This window comes from Sarcophilus harrisii, chromosome 2 (genome assembly GCF_902635505.1).
Source record: "Sarcophilus harrisii chromosome 2, mSarHar1.11, whole genome shotgun sequence".
NCBI lineage: Eukaryota > Metazoa > Chordata > Mammalia > Dasyuromorphia > Dasyuridae > Sarcophilus > Sarcophilus harrisii.
The window spans coordinates 420,578-437,987 of NC_045427.1; the positions used below are offsets into that span (position 1 = coordinate 420,578).

The 17,410-nt window shown below is 37.4% G+C and overlaps 1 protein-coding gene across 2 annotated transcripts in view; it reads left to right on the top strand.

Moving 5' to 3' along the window:
* The window catches only part of LOC100921915 (zinc finger protein OZF-like), a 52,132-nt gene extending 35,496 nt beyond the window's left edge, over positions 1–16,636 (top strand). Inside the window, exons 3-5 of one of the 2 annotated variants that reach the window (XM_031949544.1) lie at positions 4,040–4,166; positions 5,660–5,755; positions 11,284–16,636. In XM_031949544.1, the coding sequence (XP_031805404.1) occupies positions 4,040–4,166; positions 5,660–5,755; positions 11,284–12,449 (1,389 nt within the window). In that variant the 3' untranslated portion in view covers positions 12,450–16,636. Of the gene's footprint in view, positions 1–4,039; positions 4,167–5,659; positions 5,756–11,283 lie in introns of those variants that run through there. The other variant, XM_031949545.1, reaches the window with a different exon arrangement.
* Positions 16,637–17,410: the final 774 nt, after the last annotated feature.

The following is a 17,410-nucleotide window of genomic DNA, read 5'->3' on the forward strand; positions in this document are numbered from 1 at the left end:
TTTGTTTTATTAATTTCCCTGATATTCTTGCCTTCTTTTCTTCAGATGAATTTAGTTGTTATTTTTTCTAATTTTATAAAATAATTTTTTGGCAGTTTAATTGCTATGTCACTGAACAAGCAGACTAATTTAGGTAGAATTAGCATTTTTATTATACTACAGTCTACCCTTGAGAAATTGATTTCTCTTTCTCAATTGTTTAGATCTGATTTTATTTGTGTTTAAAGTATTTTGTAATTATGTTCGTATAGTTTCTGGATTTGTCTTGGTAGTTAGACTCCCAAATATTTTTATTTTGTCGGAAGTTATTTTAAATGGTATCTCTCTGTCTTTTGCTGCTAGGTTTTGTTAGTAACATAGAAATGCTGGTTATTTGTGTGGGTTTATTTTGTATTCTGCATTTTCCTAAAGCTATTTTTTCAAGTAGATTTTTGGGTGATTCTCTGGGATTCTTTAATTGTACCATCATATCATCTACAAAAAAGGGTGATAGTTTTATCTTCTCCTTGCTTTAGTTCCTTGAAAAAGAAATTTCACTTTCTTATTACTAAAGCCAACATTTCTAGTACAATATTGAATAACAGTGGTGACAGTGATCATCTTTGTTTCACCCTGATCTTATTGGAAATGTGTCTAACTTCTCCCCATTACAAATAATGCTTACTGTTAGTTTTAGACAGATACTGTTTATCATTTGAAGGACAATTCCATTTATTTCCATGCTCTCTAGTGTTTTTAATAGAAATGGGTGCTGTGTCTTGTCAAAAGTTTTTTCTGCATCTATTGAGAGTATTATATGATTTCTGTTGGTTTTGTTATTGATATGGTCAATTTCCTTTTCCTGAACCAGCCCTGCATTCCTGATATAAATCCTTCTTGGTCATAGTCTATTATCATGCTGATAAGTTGTTATAATCTCTTTGGTAATATTTTATTTAAATTTTTTGTATCAATATTCATTTGGAAGATTGATCTGTAGTTTTCTTTTTGTCTCTTCCTGGTTCGGATATCAGTTCCATATTTGTGACATAGAAGGCATTATGCAAGATTTTTAAAGGCATTTAAGGCATTTTTAATAGTATTCAATTAGTCCAATGATACTTAAATTTTTCCTTGTTCTCTTTTCCTTGTAAGTTATTTTTACTAAAACATGCCTTACATTTTCTTTTTTTTTTCAGCCTCTTAACTGTTTTTTTTTCCTTCTAACAAATACAAATAGGAAAAGAAAAAATGTGCAGAGCAGAAAATAAGATTAAAAATATAAAGCAATAAATTTTCATTTTAAGAAAGCCTATGTAATAAAAACTACATATTGTATTCAGAATTTTGCTTTCTTGAATCTTTTCATTTGGCCTCTATTCTGTATTTTTTATTCTATTCTTTTTTCCCCCATTTTTCCCTTTCCTCACCATCCCCCAAGAAGGCTATAATTATGTACATGTAACAGACATATATATATATCTATATTTATATCTATATAGATATATGTAGATATACACACACATACATATACATAGATATCTAATCATTCACACACACACACATATATATATATTCATATGTATTCATAGTTATTTATGTAAGATTATATTGGGGGCAGCTAGGTAGCTCAGTGAATAGCACACCAACCCTGAAGTCAGGAGGACCTGAGTTCAAATCTGACCCCAGACACGTAAGACTTCCTAGCTGTGTGACCATGTGACCCTGAACAAGTCTCTTAACCCCAATTGCCTCAGGAAAAAAAAATTATAATATTTGCAAGATATGGGGAAAAGAGAAAGTGAAGAGCACAAGCTGCAGCCTGGCTGGTGAAGCTGGATAGGATAGGCATATATAGAATTTTTAAAGAAGAATGGCTTCAAATGTTTGTGGCAGCCCTGTTTATAGTGGCTAGAAAATGAATGGATGCCCATCCATTGGAGAATGGTTGGGTAAATTGTGGCATATGAATGTTATGGAATATTATTCTGTAAGAAATGACCAGCAGGATAAATACAGAGAAGCTTGGAGAGACTTACATGAACTGATGCTGAGTGAAATGAGAAAAACCAGGAGATCATTATATACTTCAACAATGATACTGCATGAGGATGTATTTTGATGGAAGTGGATTTCTTCGACAAAGAGAAGATCTAACTCAGTTTCAATTGTTCAATGACGGAAAGAAGCAGATACACCCAAAGAAAGAACACTAGGAAATGAATGTAAACTGTTTGTATTTTTGTTTTTCTTCCCAGGTTATTTTTACCTTCTGAATCTAATTCTTCCTGTGCAACAAGAGAACTGTTCAGTTCTACACACATATATTGTATCTAGGATATACTGTGATATATTTAACATGTATAGGAGTGCTTGCCATCTGGGGGAGGGGGTGGAGGGAAGGAAGGAGGGGAAAAGTTGGAACAGAAGTGAGTACGAGGGATAATGTTGTTAAAAAAAATTATCCAGGCATGGGTTCTGTCAATAAGAAGTTATAATTATTTTTAAAAATGGCTTCAGTCATGTATGGCTCTAAGTTAAAAGAAAGTGTCTTAAGGGACTGGAGAGAAAAAGAAAAGATTTAGAAATTCCTGGGTATCTCAAAAGAAGTACAAAAGCACCAAATTTCATAATGATTCAGAAGGAAAATAATAGTATGATAAAATAAAAGAAGTGAAAATAATAAAATAAACATGATGGGTGAAATATAGATTACAAAGAGATCCTAAATCAGATGTAAATTCATAATGATAAAAAAATGAATCTGTAATTTTATGCACAGGAAATTTGTTCCCAAATATCAGACTCTTGAAAAAGTGAATCCTTATGGTTTTGGCTGAAATGAAAGAAAATGAAGTGGAAAACTATCAGATTTCAACTTCTTTGCCAAACATGTGTTGTTAATGTAGCAGCTTGGAAATACAGACCCTTCTCAAGTACCAGGATTAACTCAGGGCTAGCCTCTCCTGTATGTGGCCCATCAGGGTACTGTTTAACTCATTCCCTTAACTTTTGTTCTCCCAAGTTACTATAGTTCTAGAGATGTATCTACATCATTTATTTCTCATAAAGAAACTGTCAAATTTTTTGAATTAACTCAAACAAAAATCAAATTAAAAAAATTTTAAACAATAAAGGAACCCTTCTTTTTTCCATCACTATTGTTGTTCAGTCATTTTAGGCCCATTCAACAATTCATAAATCGATTTGAGGCTTTCCTAGAAAAGGCAGTAAAATAGTTGGCCATTTCCTTCTCCAGCAAATTTTATAGGTGATGAAACTGAGACAAACAGTATTAAATAAATGGCTTGCCCACAGTCACACAGCTGATAAGTCTCTGAGGCCATATGTGAACTCATCAACATGAGTGTTCCTGATTCCAAGCCCAGTGCTCTATCCACCAACCATGTAGCTTGCTCTGCTCTATCATGGTTACTCCAAGTAATTATTTTTATAACTAAGGAATATATATGCCATAGACAGATCACAGTAATCATAAACAAAGGTAGAGGCTGCTTAGGTTGGAACACATCACCAGAGTGACCTCAAATCCTCAGTGTAATAACAGATAATTCTTCACTTGCCTAGAAACCATCTCATTCCACTCAGCACAGTCCAGATGCTGATGAATATCTTTTTAGAAACCTCTTCAGGTTTTCATCCTTTACTCCAACCTTTTACATGTAAATGTTTGGGGTTTTCCCCAGAATGCAGTGTACCTGCCACTTCCCATAGACTTTTCTTTAGAAATATCTCTACATCAGTTTTGATAGGGAAAAAATTTCACATCTCCCTCTCCTTTTCTCCTCCACAGACCCACAGACAGAGCTCACAGAATACAAATGTTCTCTCTGATTCCACAGGGAGACACATTTCATGATAAAGTATTTCTCAGCTAAATGCTTTTTTTCAAGAGCTGCCTCCAACACTCCTAAGGGATAAGAGCTTTGGACAAACTCCTTTTCTGTGCTTTAGGTTCCTACTATAAATTGATGCGGGTTGGATTATGTAACATGAAAGTGTCTTTCAGCTCTTCATCCTATGACTTTTGATGATTTAGGGGATGATGACATTCAAGGATGTGGCTGTGGACTTCACTCCAGAGGAATGGGGTCTCTTGGACCCTCCTCAGAAGGAGCTGTACAAGGAGGTCATGCTGGAGAATGCCTGGAACCTGCTGTCCCTGGGTAAGGACACTGCCCCCGGTAACTCCAAGTCTGCAATCAAAGGTGACATCCTCATTCCCCCATGTGCAGGGTTTGAAGCACGTATCTGTTATCAGAGAGAGAAAAATGCAGATCTTCTCTATCCAGGAGACAGGGTCCTGCTGCTGTCTGGCTTTGCAGGGTGAGATAGGAAGCTGAGGGTTTCCTTTCTTACTTCGGAAGCTGTCTCTTCCCAGTTCTGGGTAGCTTCAAAGATCCAGTCAGATATGCGGGCTTCTCAACCAGTCTCGGAGGGCACTTGGTCCATCCTTTACCTGGACATGGCTTTTGCTGCCAAAGCTCTGAAGACGGCTTCCTTGCCATTGCTTCCTCCCTGGAAGAGTTTTTGGAATATTCTTCTTTTCAACATCATCAGTTTTTGGCTCACAGCTTTGAGTTGCACCTAGGGTAGGAGGATGGCCCTTAATCTTCCTCCAGGTGCTCTGAAGTTCCAGCCCAGATGGGAAAGGAGAAGGGAATAAGCATCCGTTGTCACCTGCCATTTGCCAGGTGCTGTGCCAAGTGCTTTCTATATAACATGATATCACTTTATCATAGTAACCTTCCAAATTCAGTGATATCATTATCCCCTTTTGACAGCTGAGGCAACTGAGACCAACAGAGGGTAAGTGACTTGTTCAGATCACACAGCTAGTACCTGTCTGAAGCCAGATTTAAACCTAGCTTTTCCTGTCTACTCTTCCCACTGTACAACCAACTGCCTCTGATTTCGAGAAAATGGAAACTCTACAATGAGTCCATCCTTCTCATAAAAAGCTGCACTAAGGCCAAATTTTCTGACTCCAAACTGCTTCCATCATCTCCCCAAAGTTCCTAAAATAAATGCTTAGGAAACTATCCTTCAGGAGCCCTGAGAAGCACCCTGTGCTCCTTGCTCACCTGCCCCAGTGTAGCCCAACTAGCAGAGAAGAGAATTTGGACAAATGAGGGTTTCTTGAGTTCACCCGCAGGAGACCACACCCCCCCTCAAAAAAAAAAAAAAAAAAAAAAAAAAAGAGGCAAACACTCCCTGAGTAAAGAGAACATCAGGTTTATCTAGCTTTCAGGGAGGAGCAGGGTAGGGGGCAGGGCCAAGGACAGCTCTTCACCTCCCTGTAGCTGGGGCTTAAGGCCAAATAACTTTTGCCCACTGTGGGGGTTAGGAACCAGAACAGAGCCTCACAGGATGGGGGGGGCAGAGAGTTTGGCTGTTTCTCAGAACAGACTGTACAACCTTCCAGGTTGGGGTGACAACATTACAAGCGCTAATGGGTCAGGAGACATTACTAGGGGAGAACATAATGGAGGGATTTTCAAAAAGGAATGCCTCTGGAAACATACTTCTTTCCCTGAAGAGAACTAAATGACAACCCAATTTTGATATAATTTCTTATAAACCCTTGGCAGTATCAAAAGCCTTGGCCAGATCTACAAATGTCACTCTATTCTCATCCCTGACCGATTCCCCTGCCCAGGGCTTCCAGTTCCCAGAGAAGATGTGATCTCCTATTTTGAGCAAAGGGAAGCCGCGTGGATCCTGGAGCAAGAAGGCCTGAGGAGCAGCTGTCCAGGTTAGGTGAAACCAGGTTTATGAGAGCTATGACTACAAGACACATTATGTGTTGGAGCTGGCCAAGAGAGGGAAGGCCCTAAAATTGAGGACTGGGAAAGGCTTGTGGTGGAAGCTCTAGCTGGGGCTCCAGGGAAGCTGGGGGAGAGTTCTAGGCAACAAGGATAGGGAGGAACCCCCATGGAGTCAGCAGGTGAAGTGTCCTGATCTCAGAACAGAAGGGAGGCTCATACCACTGGATTTTAGCCTCTAGGGGGGAAATGGAGTGAAAGAAGACCAGAAGAGTAGGAGAGGGAAGATGATGCGGAGGTCTAACAGCCCAGAGAGGATTTTGTATTTGACGTTTTTGCTGGGGAGCCACGGGGTTGGTGAGTGAGCGCTGACATGGTCAGGGGAACGCGTTCAGAACATGGACTGGATAAGTGGGGAGGAGGGGGAGAGACACGAGGCAGCGAGACCCATCGTGTTGTTGGATCAAAAATGACGTCATTATGTTAGAGTTAAGGTATATTGTGTCCAACTGTGGCTGATCAGACCAGTATGAGCTCAGAATGCTCTACCACAGGTGAGGCACAAAAAGTCCACGTGAACATTTGGGTTCAGATTCTACATTTGCATGTCTCATGTTTCTGGACTAATTTATTTCTGCTTTGCTCAGCACAGCCCTTCTTTGATAAAGGCATGCTGGGCAGTCCTGGGCCAGTGTCTCCGCTATCCCACAATCGAATCCGAAGTTCTTAAGAAGATACTTTGAGAGTGTCCTTGCATCCCTTCTTTTAAGTACTTTGTGAGCTTGTGCCCTGTGTGAGTTCTCCAAAAAAATATTCTTTTAGGCAAGCGTACATTAGGCATTTGAACATGATCTGTCTAGCAGAGCTGTGCTCTCTGCAATGCTTGGCAGATTAATTCAAGAAAGGACCTCATTGTCTGGTACCTTATCTCACTAGGTGATCTTCCTGAAACAATTCAAATGGAAGCGATTCAGTTTCCTGGCATGGCGCTGGTAGACTGTCCAGATTTCACTGGCATACAGCAATGGGATCAGCCCAAGGGCTCTGTAGATCTTCACTTTGGTAGTCAGTCTAATAGCTCTCCTCTCCAAACGCGAACTAATTCTGACAATGTGGGTGCTAATCTCATTATCTGTGTGCACACTGCCAAGGTAGTTGATCTTATCCACAGCATTCAAATCTGCATTTGCCATAAGTGATGGTTCTTCAGATGGATGGTGTGATACTGACTGGTGAAGGACCTAGGTTTTCTGGGTGTTAATTAGCACAAGCAGCAAAGAATGGATCTGTACTTTTGTGGCACCTCAGCTTCAGAGGCTTCATTGAATGCACAATCATCTGCAAACAAAAAATCAGGCACCAGCACTCCCTCCACCCTCTCCAGTCTTCTAAAAATTGTAGAATTTACCATCAGTGCCTTAACTGAGCTTGATAAACTGCCCTGTTTATCTTCCCTGAAAGTTTTGGATAATACGGCTGAAAATATGTGGAAAAAGCATGGGATGTTTAACATATTGGTTTTCTTGATGTCTAGGGGAGTGGGTGGGGGAAGGGAGGGAGAAAAAGGGTGAGTGTTGAAAATTATCCTTGCATATATTTTGAAAACAAAAGGTTATTATTTTAAAAAATAAAAATAAAACTGAGGGGAAAAAAAGCATGGGAGCAAGCACACAATCTTGTTTTACTACATTGGTGATTGGGAAAGCACAAGAGAATCATCTTTTATTCAGAGCCCAGGCAAACATGCCATCATGAAACTGATGTACAATACTGATGATTTTTTTCTAGACAACCCAATTTTGATATAATTTCTTATAAACCCTTGGCAGTATCAAAAGCCTTGTCCAGATCTACAAATGTCACTTATACATCTCTTCTGCTCCTGGCAGTTCTTCTGGAGTTGCTGGGCAATTTTGCCCTTTCTGAAGCTACAATGGCTTCAGATAAATGACCATCTTCCACGTGAAGGATCAGTCTGTTGAGGGGCACTCTAACAAGGATCTTGCTAAAAAATGACTGAGAGACCCTACTATGATTGTCACAAAACTATCAATTCCCTTTACCTTTAAAGAGATGGAAAATGGAAGCATCCTTGAACTCCTGGGTATAACCTTCTCTTGCCATAAACCCCAGAAAATCTCAATTACCTTTTGTAGGAGCAATGGACTCCATACCTTGCAGATCTCAGCTGGAATAGAAGCAGTACCAGATTCTTTGCCACATTAAAGGGGCTCAATAGCACTGAAAATTTCTTCTTGAATTGGAACTTCAGTTAGGGAAGAAATGACTTCAACTTGGGTTATATGGTAAATGGCTTCAGGACTGATAATGTTATATTGTTTGGAAGAGTTCAGCCCTTCTCTGTAGGATCGTATTATTTTTTTTTCCTGAGGCAATTGGGTTTAAGTGACTTGCTCATGGTCACACAGCTAGGAAATGTTTGAGGACATATTGAACTCGGGTCCTCCTGACTTCAGGGCTGGTGCTCTATCCTTATCATTGTGGTTCCATCAGCACTGAGTAGCTGATATACACCATACATACCTCACAATTGACCTTCAGGACATCAAAAAAGTACTTTGGATTGTTATCAACATAAAACTGAATTTCGTTGCCTTCTTATTGAGCTAAGAATCCTGCTTCTCTTCGAGCTTTGCTTGCTCTTTGTTTTAGATGGAATTAAATGTTGCCTTCTTAGAGATCGATGAACTATCCTGCTGGAAATCCCTGTGGATTTCTTGTTTTTCATGTAGCAGCTTTTGAATTTCCTCTTTTTTTTCATCATACCAATCTTGATGTTTGCAAGTATTCTGACAGATGAGTAAATGCAGTACTGGACACTAAATCTCTGAAAGCTGCCCACTCCTCATCTGCTCTACTCTTGCCAACTGTGCCTTGACTCAATTTACCTCCCAAGTTAACAACAAACTGTTTCCTCCCACAGAAGTGCTCTAATCTGTTGACATTAAGTCTTCTATTTCCAATGCCATTCCTCCCAAGACTCTGAGCCTACTCTGGCATTAAAGTCACACAGAATTATAAGCTTATCCTCTTTTGGAACATGGGAATAACAAGGTTTTTGGCTTTGCAGAAGTGTTTGTATTTTGTATGTGGATTTTGACCCCACCTGCCACAGTAAGAAGGCCAAGGTTGAGTAAGCAGACAATCTTTAGGGCACCTTCTTTTATTCTTCTTCACAACAGAAGGTGAGCTGTGGCCTACTATCAGCAAGGGCCCCAGTCAGAGTCCCTTGCTGATACATTGATTGAACATCTTCTGTTTTGGACACTGTGTTAAGTCCTGAGTATGCAAAGGAAGGCAAAAAATAGTGTCTGTTGTCACAGAGCTCAGAATCTACTTCACAAAGAGATGGTTTGAAAAGCAGTAACTGATCATATTATACTATATTTTAGTGATAGAGAAACTGATGCAGAGACCCTATTACTTGCCTACAGTCAGAGTACTCAAAAGTTTTTGAGGTAGGAACAGAATTCAGGTCTTCCTGACTCAAGGCACAGCATTCTAACCACTGCACTATCTTGAAAATGCCACACACGTGTGACATGGGAAAATGGAAGAACTGAACAAACTTGTTCCTGAGAGATGGAAATTCATTCTTTTTCTCTCTCTAACCAGCAAAAGGTGTTTGGTTTGGTTTGGTGTGTGTGTGTGTGTGTGTATTGTATGTTTGGCTCATAAGAATGCATCCAATGACAAATGTATTTGAAGATCAAATGTACATACTGCCTTTAAAATTTTTTTTTAAATACTTATATACAAAGCAATCTTTGAAAGGACAGAACTTCACCAGACATAACTTTTGTTATTCTACCACTGGCACAATAGCTAAACTCACTGAAACTACTGAATGACTTAACCTATGTAGCCAACCAATTCCTTTGAGAAACTGCCAGATAAAAAAATTGTTACAGAAGTAGAAGATAAATTCAAATCAGAAAATCTTACCTGAGTCAAGAGTGGCAATTTAAGGTCTGTTCTTGCAGAATGGTGTTGGTGATCCATTATCCTTTCATGGTACTCTCTACTGCCCATGTTTATTTACCATGGTTTTCGAAGAGCCTGTTTTCTCTGTGGTAAGAATGGAAACTTAAACATCTTGATCTGGTGATTACAGGTTTGATGAGCTGTAATTACAAGGCACTGAGAGAACTAATATGCCGTGACAAGACAGAAAGTGTGGGTCTGTTTATGCCTGTGACCATTTACACATGGATGGCTAGTTGAGAAATTGAAAGACTATGTTGCACTTAGAAGTAGTCTGATGTAATTACTGCATGATCCCCAAAAGCAGCATATACCTGATGATGATGGTCTCTAATCATTATAGAAAGAAACCTGTCATGTTTGAAACATGCATATGCTTTATCCCAGAGGATAAATATCATTGTAAACAAAATGGACAATTATTTACCACTTATTGCCACTGCCTTCCTGCCATTGACAAATTTTAAACTGAAATCCCTTGAACCATTTATCTCAATCCTTCAAGACGTTTGTGAATCTCTAAGTGGAAAGGGGTACAAGGGCACCAATAGTGAATCATGCTGTCCACTTCCTTATAAAAGACTGATAAATTTAAATTCCCGTATGAGACACATATGTTCAGACATGAGAAATGCCATGCATTTTTTAAAGTTATGCTTGTTACAAAAACTTTTATTTTACTGAGCAAAGATATTTAAAGATTTTTTTAAAAAATAAATAAGAAATGGCTATACCAAAAAATTAATAGGTCAGAGCAATATCTCATGCGTCAGGTAAATACAAAAAAACAATGTTGATAGTCTTCACATGCTCTCTGATACTGCAACAGAAAAAGTAAAATAAAAAGTGAATTACAAGGAAATTACATTATGTTTACAGGTAGAAAAGACCATGAAAGAACTTGAATATTTAGAATATGTGTACCAGTGTCCACACTGGTTACATTTATAAGGTTTCTCTCCAGTGTGGATCCTCTGATGCTTAGTAAGAGCTTCCTTGTTTCTAAAAGCCATTCCACATTGGTTACATACAAATGGCATTGTATCAGTGAAGAAAGGATTGAAAATGCAGACAGTGAAAGTGAAAAGGAAGGATTGAAAGAGTCTCTAATCTGTCTAGAATTGTAGTTAGAGCATGCCCAGTTACAGGGTTTATGTTCTAGTTTCAGTGGTGGGGATTTAGGTCAAGTCACTTAGCCATTCTGAGTTCATGGCCTGAGTTGTGAATATGACAAGAATGCTGACCTTGTTTGTGCCGGAGGTTTGTTATGAGAATAAAATATGGTCATGTGTGGAGCTTTTTATAAATTAAGTCATCCTTGGAATGTGAGCTAATGACATTTAAAAATGATTGGTTATGCCCATTTAAGTTTAAAGGGTTTTTTTTTTTTTTCCTTTCCCTAGTTAAATGAGTTCATATTCTGCCAGTAAAGGCTGGAGGATTGTGTGTATTTTTGTGGGTGGTGTCTGTATATATTTGTTTTTATTTGTTTGTATATATTTGTTTCTTTCAGAAGTAGTCAAACTTGAAATGAAAAAAATTCCTCTAGACCTAAGTCTTTCTGTGGCAGAGATTCGCAAGCAAAGATTCATGAATGACAGTTCCTGTGACTTGACTTGGAGAGAAATCTGTGCTGCCCATCAAAGAATCCAAGCTGGAGAGAAATCTTATGATTTTAAACAATATGGAAAGGCTTTCGGAAGAAATAATCTTGATGTTCATCAGAGAATCCACACTGGAGACAAACCTTATGAATGTAACTATTGTGGAAAAACTTTTGCACAAAAGGTTTATCTTACTGTACATCAGAGAATCCACACTGGAGAGAAACCTTACGAATGTAACCAATGTGAAATGGCTTTTAGAACCAAGGGAACTCTTACTAAACACCAGAGGATCCACACTGGAGAGAAACCTTATGAATGTAACCAGTGTGGAAAAACTTTTTCACAAAAGGGTCATCTTACTAAACATCAGAGAATCCACACTGGACAGAAACCATATGAATGTAAGCAGTGTGGAATGGCCTTTAGAACCAAAGGAACTCTTACTAAACATCAGAGAATCCATACTGGAGAGAAACCTTATGAATGTAACCAGTGTGGAAGGACTTTTAGACGCAAGGAAACTCTTACCCAACATCAGAGAATCCACACTGGACAGAAACCATATGAATGTAACCAGTGTGGAAAGGCTTTTAGCAGCAAAGGATATCTTATTATACATGATAGAATCCATACTGGACAGAAACCTTATGAATGTAACCAGTGTGGAAGGACTTTTAGACACAAGGAAACTCTTAACCAACATCAGAGAATCCACACTGGACAGAAACCATATGAATGTAACCAGTGTGGAAAGGCTTTTAGCTGCAAAGGATATCTTATTATACATGATAGAATCCACACTGGAGAGAAACCTTATGAATGTAACCAGTGTGGAAGGACTTTTAGACTCAAGGAAACTCTTAACCAACATCAGAGAATCCACACTGGACAGAAACCATATGAATGTAACCAGTGTGGAAAGGCTTTTAGCAGCAAAGGATATCTTATTATACATGATAGAATCCACACTGGAGAGAAACCTTATGAATGTAACCAGTGTGGAAAAACTTTTTCACAAAAGGGTCATCTTATTAAACATCAGAGAATCCACACTGGACAAGAAACCAAATGAATATAACCAATGTAGAATGGCTTTTAGAAGCAAGGGAACTATTACTGAACATCAGAGAATCCACACCGGAGAGAAACCTTATGAATGTAACCAGTGTGCAATGACTTTTGGAAACAAGGGAACTCTTGCTAATCATCAGAGAATCCACACTAGAGAGAAATACTATGAATAAATAAAAGCACTCTTACTATACATGAGAGAATCCACATTGAAAGGAAACCTTATGAATGCACTCTGTGTAGAAACATTTTTACACTAAAAATTCATCTTAATGAACATCAGAGAATCCATGAGAGAAACCTTATGAATGTAACCAGTGTGGAAAGGCTTTTAGAAACCAGGGAGTTTTTACTATACATCAGAGAAATCACACTGGAGAGGAAACTTATGGATGTAACCAATGTGGAAAGGCTTTTACAAAAAGGGGAAGTCTTACTGTACATCAGAGAATCCACATTGGAGAAAAACCTTATGAATGTAACCAGTGTGGAAAAACTTTTGCACAAAAGGCTCATCTTACTGAACATCAGAGAATCCACACTGGAGAGAAACGTTATGAATGTAACCAATGTGGAATGGCTTTTGGAAGCAAGGGAACTCTTACTAAACATCAGTATTCCACACTGAAGAGAAACCTTATGAACAAATAAAAGGACTCTTACCATACGTGAGAGAATTCACATTGCAAGGAAAACTTATGAATGTACTCAATGTAGAAAGATTTTTACACTAAAGACTCAATGAACACCAGAGAATCCATGAGAGAAACCTTAAGAATGCAATCAATGTGGAAAGACTTTCATGTGACGTTCTAATCTTGCCGAACCTCAAAGAAACCATACTGAAAAGAAACCTTATAAGTGTAACCAGTGTGGAAACACTTTCAGACTCTGGTCTATTCTTAATGTGCATTAGAGAATCCACATTCTTTAAAAAAAAAAAAAAAAAAAACTTATAAATTTAATGAATATGAAAAAGGTTTTATATGAGTGACTATACATCAGAGGCACAATTATGAATGTAGTCAATGTGGAAAGACAGAATCCTTACTGAGGAATAACTAAATGTAAGTAGTATGGAAAAACTTTTTCACAGAAGATCATACTTATGCTACATTAGAGAATCCATACCTTTTGAGAGAAACCTTTTGCATGTCATCAATGTGCAAAGACTTTTAAATGTAAACAGAGTTTTATTAAACATCAGAGAATCCACACCTGGAAGAAAATTTTTGTGTGTAACCAGTATGGAAAAGCTTTCACACAGTGATCCAATCTTACTCAACATAAGAGAGTCCACACTGAAAAGAAACCTTAAGAATAATCATCGTGGCAAGACATTTACATAAAGGACCAAACTTACAACACATCATAGAATCCACACTAGAGAGAAAATCCATGAATGTAATCAACATGGTAAAACCTTCAGGCAAAGCCTTAATTATTGTTTCTTTACAAAAAGACAAAATGTCTTTTTGACTCTTTATTGGCATATGACAATTTACAAGGATCCCTATTGCAATATACCTCATACTGAATGGAATCATCTAATCATCTATATAGCCATCTTTACTGGGAAGACTTTTCTCATGTTAATATCCAATACTGATTTAAACTGTGGCAAAAAGAAATAATGACTCCTTAAAGCAGTCTGATATCATAAAATATATATATTTTACCTTTAATGGTAAAACTCCTAGGATGTTAGAAGTCATACACATCTAAGAAATGAGTCATGGCCTTCTTGTGATCAAGCAGCTTTCCTTCCTGGAAATATCCTTTGGTTTCCCTTCTCTGGGCAAAAGCTGGTTTGTCAATGCAGATACCAAAGGGTTAATATTTCCCAATACTGTGAACATTGGACAATTTCTTAAGAAGAATGGTTTAGCTTTGCTGTGCATGTCAGAAAGTTTGAAGCTAAATTGTGAATTTGAAAGCACATGCACACACACACTGTGCTTTACCTTGGTCTTTGAGAAGATGTGCATTTGAATTAATATGAGATTCTTTACTCTTAATTAGGGAAGTAACTGAAAAAAAATTGTTGTACACATAGGTAAGTTAAAATAGTATTATATAGTGATGTGATGTTTTCTCAAAGGGTAGCCTTTAACTACAAAAGTCCTATGAGCCCCATCTAGGTTTCTATCACAGAAAAGAACTCATTTTCTTCAGTGAAACAAAATGTATAACAATGTATTATGAGCATCCCTTCTAAGGGAAGTAAATAATGGTAAATTAATTATTGGTGGATGCTACAATGTCCAAAAAAATATATGTTATTTGCTTGAAAATGATCAATTCATTGATAAAATAGAATCTCAGCTTGGATTATTTTCTGACTAATAGCAATGATATGCATTTTTGCTTTGATGTGTTTTGTTATGGGCCAAAACTTGAAACAAGGTGCCAAGTCACTGCAAATGATAGAGACAATGCTTATGTACTTAGTTCACAACTTTAAGAGAGTTTATATAAGGAGGAGCCCACTAGGGACTCCAGGAGATTCAGAGTCAGGATTCAGTCGGGAGATATCAGTGGAGGAGATTCACAAGTCAGCTTCCACAAGCCCACTCTCTTGGAGGAGGAGTCAGATCCATTTGATATTACCTCATTGTGCTGTCTGGAGGCTTTGGATTTAGAGGAAGCTGGAGGCTGAAGCTGGCAGAGGCAAAGGACTAGCAACAAAAGCTCTCAGAGCTAAGGAAAGCTAACCAGGTTATTTTGGAAGAGACAATAAAGTATTGGAATTTAACAGCTGGCTGCATTTGAGGTGATTATTGAACTGAACTGAAACTAAGGCTGCCTCCAGAAGCTCCCTAAGAAATCTGTTCCCAGAGAACAATCATATTTTAGAGAAGAGAACATTACAGTGTTTTAACTAGCAATTTAAAGGTGACAAATTAGTACAGAGAAAATGTGCATAATTAAAGTTTTATTTCGCTTTACCAAATACATTTACTTTTTCTTCCCCCATCCTAACCTCTTTTTTAAACCATATTTTTTAGCAAATGCTATTTTTGCAAACACCAAGATGTCAGAAACACATGTTGATCAAAAATGAGGATAGAAAAGAGATAAGCATTTCATTTTAAGTTTTAACAAAAATGGCAAGCACTTATATTTAGGCATAGCTATTTTGGCTTTTTTAAATCTGAAAAGGAGGAATCTCCTTCTAAAAAGCCTTCTTGAATGAGTCCAAAAAATAATTTGAAAAATCAAGTAAGAAAGGTAGAAGAAAAATCAAGAAAAGAAGAGATATGCAATAGTCAATAGCTTGGAAAAGGAAGAACAAAAATTGACTCCAAAGAGGAAGGAATTAACTGAAAAAAAATGACTCTAGTAAGTAGAATTGGCCAAATGAAGAACAGAGTACAAAAGCTAAATGAAGAAAATCATTCCTTAAAAATTAGTATTGGGCAAGTGGAAATTTGTGATTATGAGACATCAAGAACCAAAGAAGATTAAAAAAAAAAAATGTAAAACATCTCATTGGAAAACAGCTGACCTTGGAAATCTAGCAGAGATAGACTGTTTGGACTACCTGAAAACCATGCCAAAAAAATATAAAATAAAATAAAAGAGCCTGGATAGCATCTTTCAAGAAATTATCAAGGATATCTTAGAACTAGAAGGTAAAATAGAAATTGAAAGTAATCCACAGATTACCTTTTGAAAAAGAACCCAAAATGAAAATACCAAGGAATAACCAAATTCCAGAATCAACTAATCAAGGAGAAAATACTGCAAGTGGCCAAATATCAAGGAACCACAGTCGGGATTACACAGGATTATTTAGCTTCTATGTTAAAGTATCACAAGGCTTACAAAAGCCTATGAACAAGCATCAACTACCCAACAAAACTAAGAATAATCTTTTAGGCAACATTTTGATTATTCAATGAAATAGAAAATAGATTTTCCTAATGAAAAGACCAGAGCTAAAAATTTTCAAATACAAGACTCAAGAGAAGCAAAGAAAGGTAAATAGGAAAAAGAAAAAAACCAACGTTATTCAATAAGGTTAGGCTGTTTACATGGGAAGATGATACTTACAACTCTTGAGAACTATATCTCTATTAGGCCAGTTAGAATGTGTATACATAAGCATCCCTTTTTGCAGTGGCAAGGAACTGGAAACTGAATGGATGTCCATCAGTTGGGAAATGGCTGATAAGTTATGATATATGAATGTTATGGAATATTATTGTTCTATAAGAATCAGCAGGATTTTAGAACTGATGCTGAGTGGAGTAGAACCAAGAAAATATACACAACCACAACAAGATTATGTGATAATCATCTCTGATGGACATGGCTCTTTTCAATAATGAGGTGATTCAGACAATTTCCAATAGATTTGTAATGGAGAGAGACATCTGCATCCAGAAAGAGAATTGTAGAGACTGAATGTGGATCACAACATAGTATTTTCATCTTTTTTGCTGTTATTTGCTTAATTTTTTTTCTCATTTTTTTTTTTATTTTTTTTGTGTGTGTGTGTGTGTGTACAACATGATAACTCTGGAAATAAAAATATAGAAGAACTGCACATGTTTGTCCTCTACTGTATTCCTGTCTAGGGGAGGAGGATGGGGAGAAAGAAGGGAGAAAAATTTGCAACACAAAGTTATGCAAGGGTGAATGTTGGGAACTATCTGTATATATTTTGAAAATAACAGGTTGTGGGTAAAAGTTGACTTTGTGGTGAAGATATTAAAAAATTAAGAGACAAAGGATTATACTGTGATAAGAGGAAAGGAGAGGCAAAATGGGGTAGATTGCATCACATGAAGAGATACTAAAGATCTACAGTTTAGGAAATGAGGGTAGGGGGCTGAACTTTGATCTCATCAGTTTTAGCTCAAAGAAGGAATAACATACTTAGTTTGGTATAGAAATTTATCTTACCCTAGAGGAAAGTAGAAGGAAAAGGACAGGCTAAGAGAAGGGAGGGCAGAA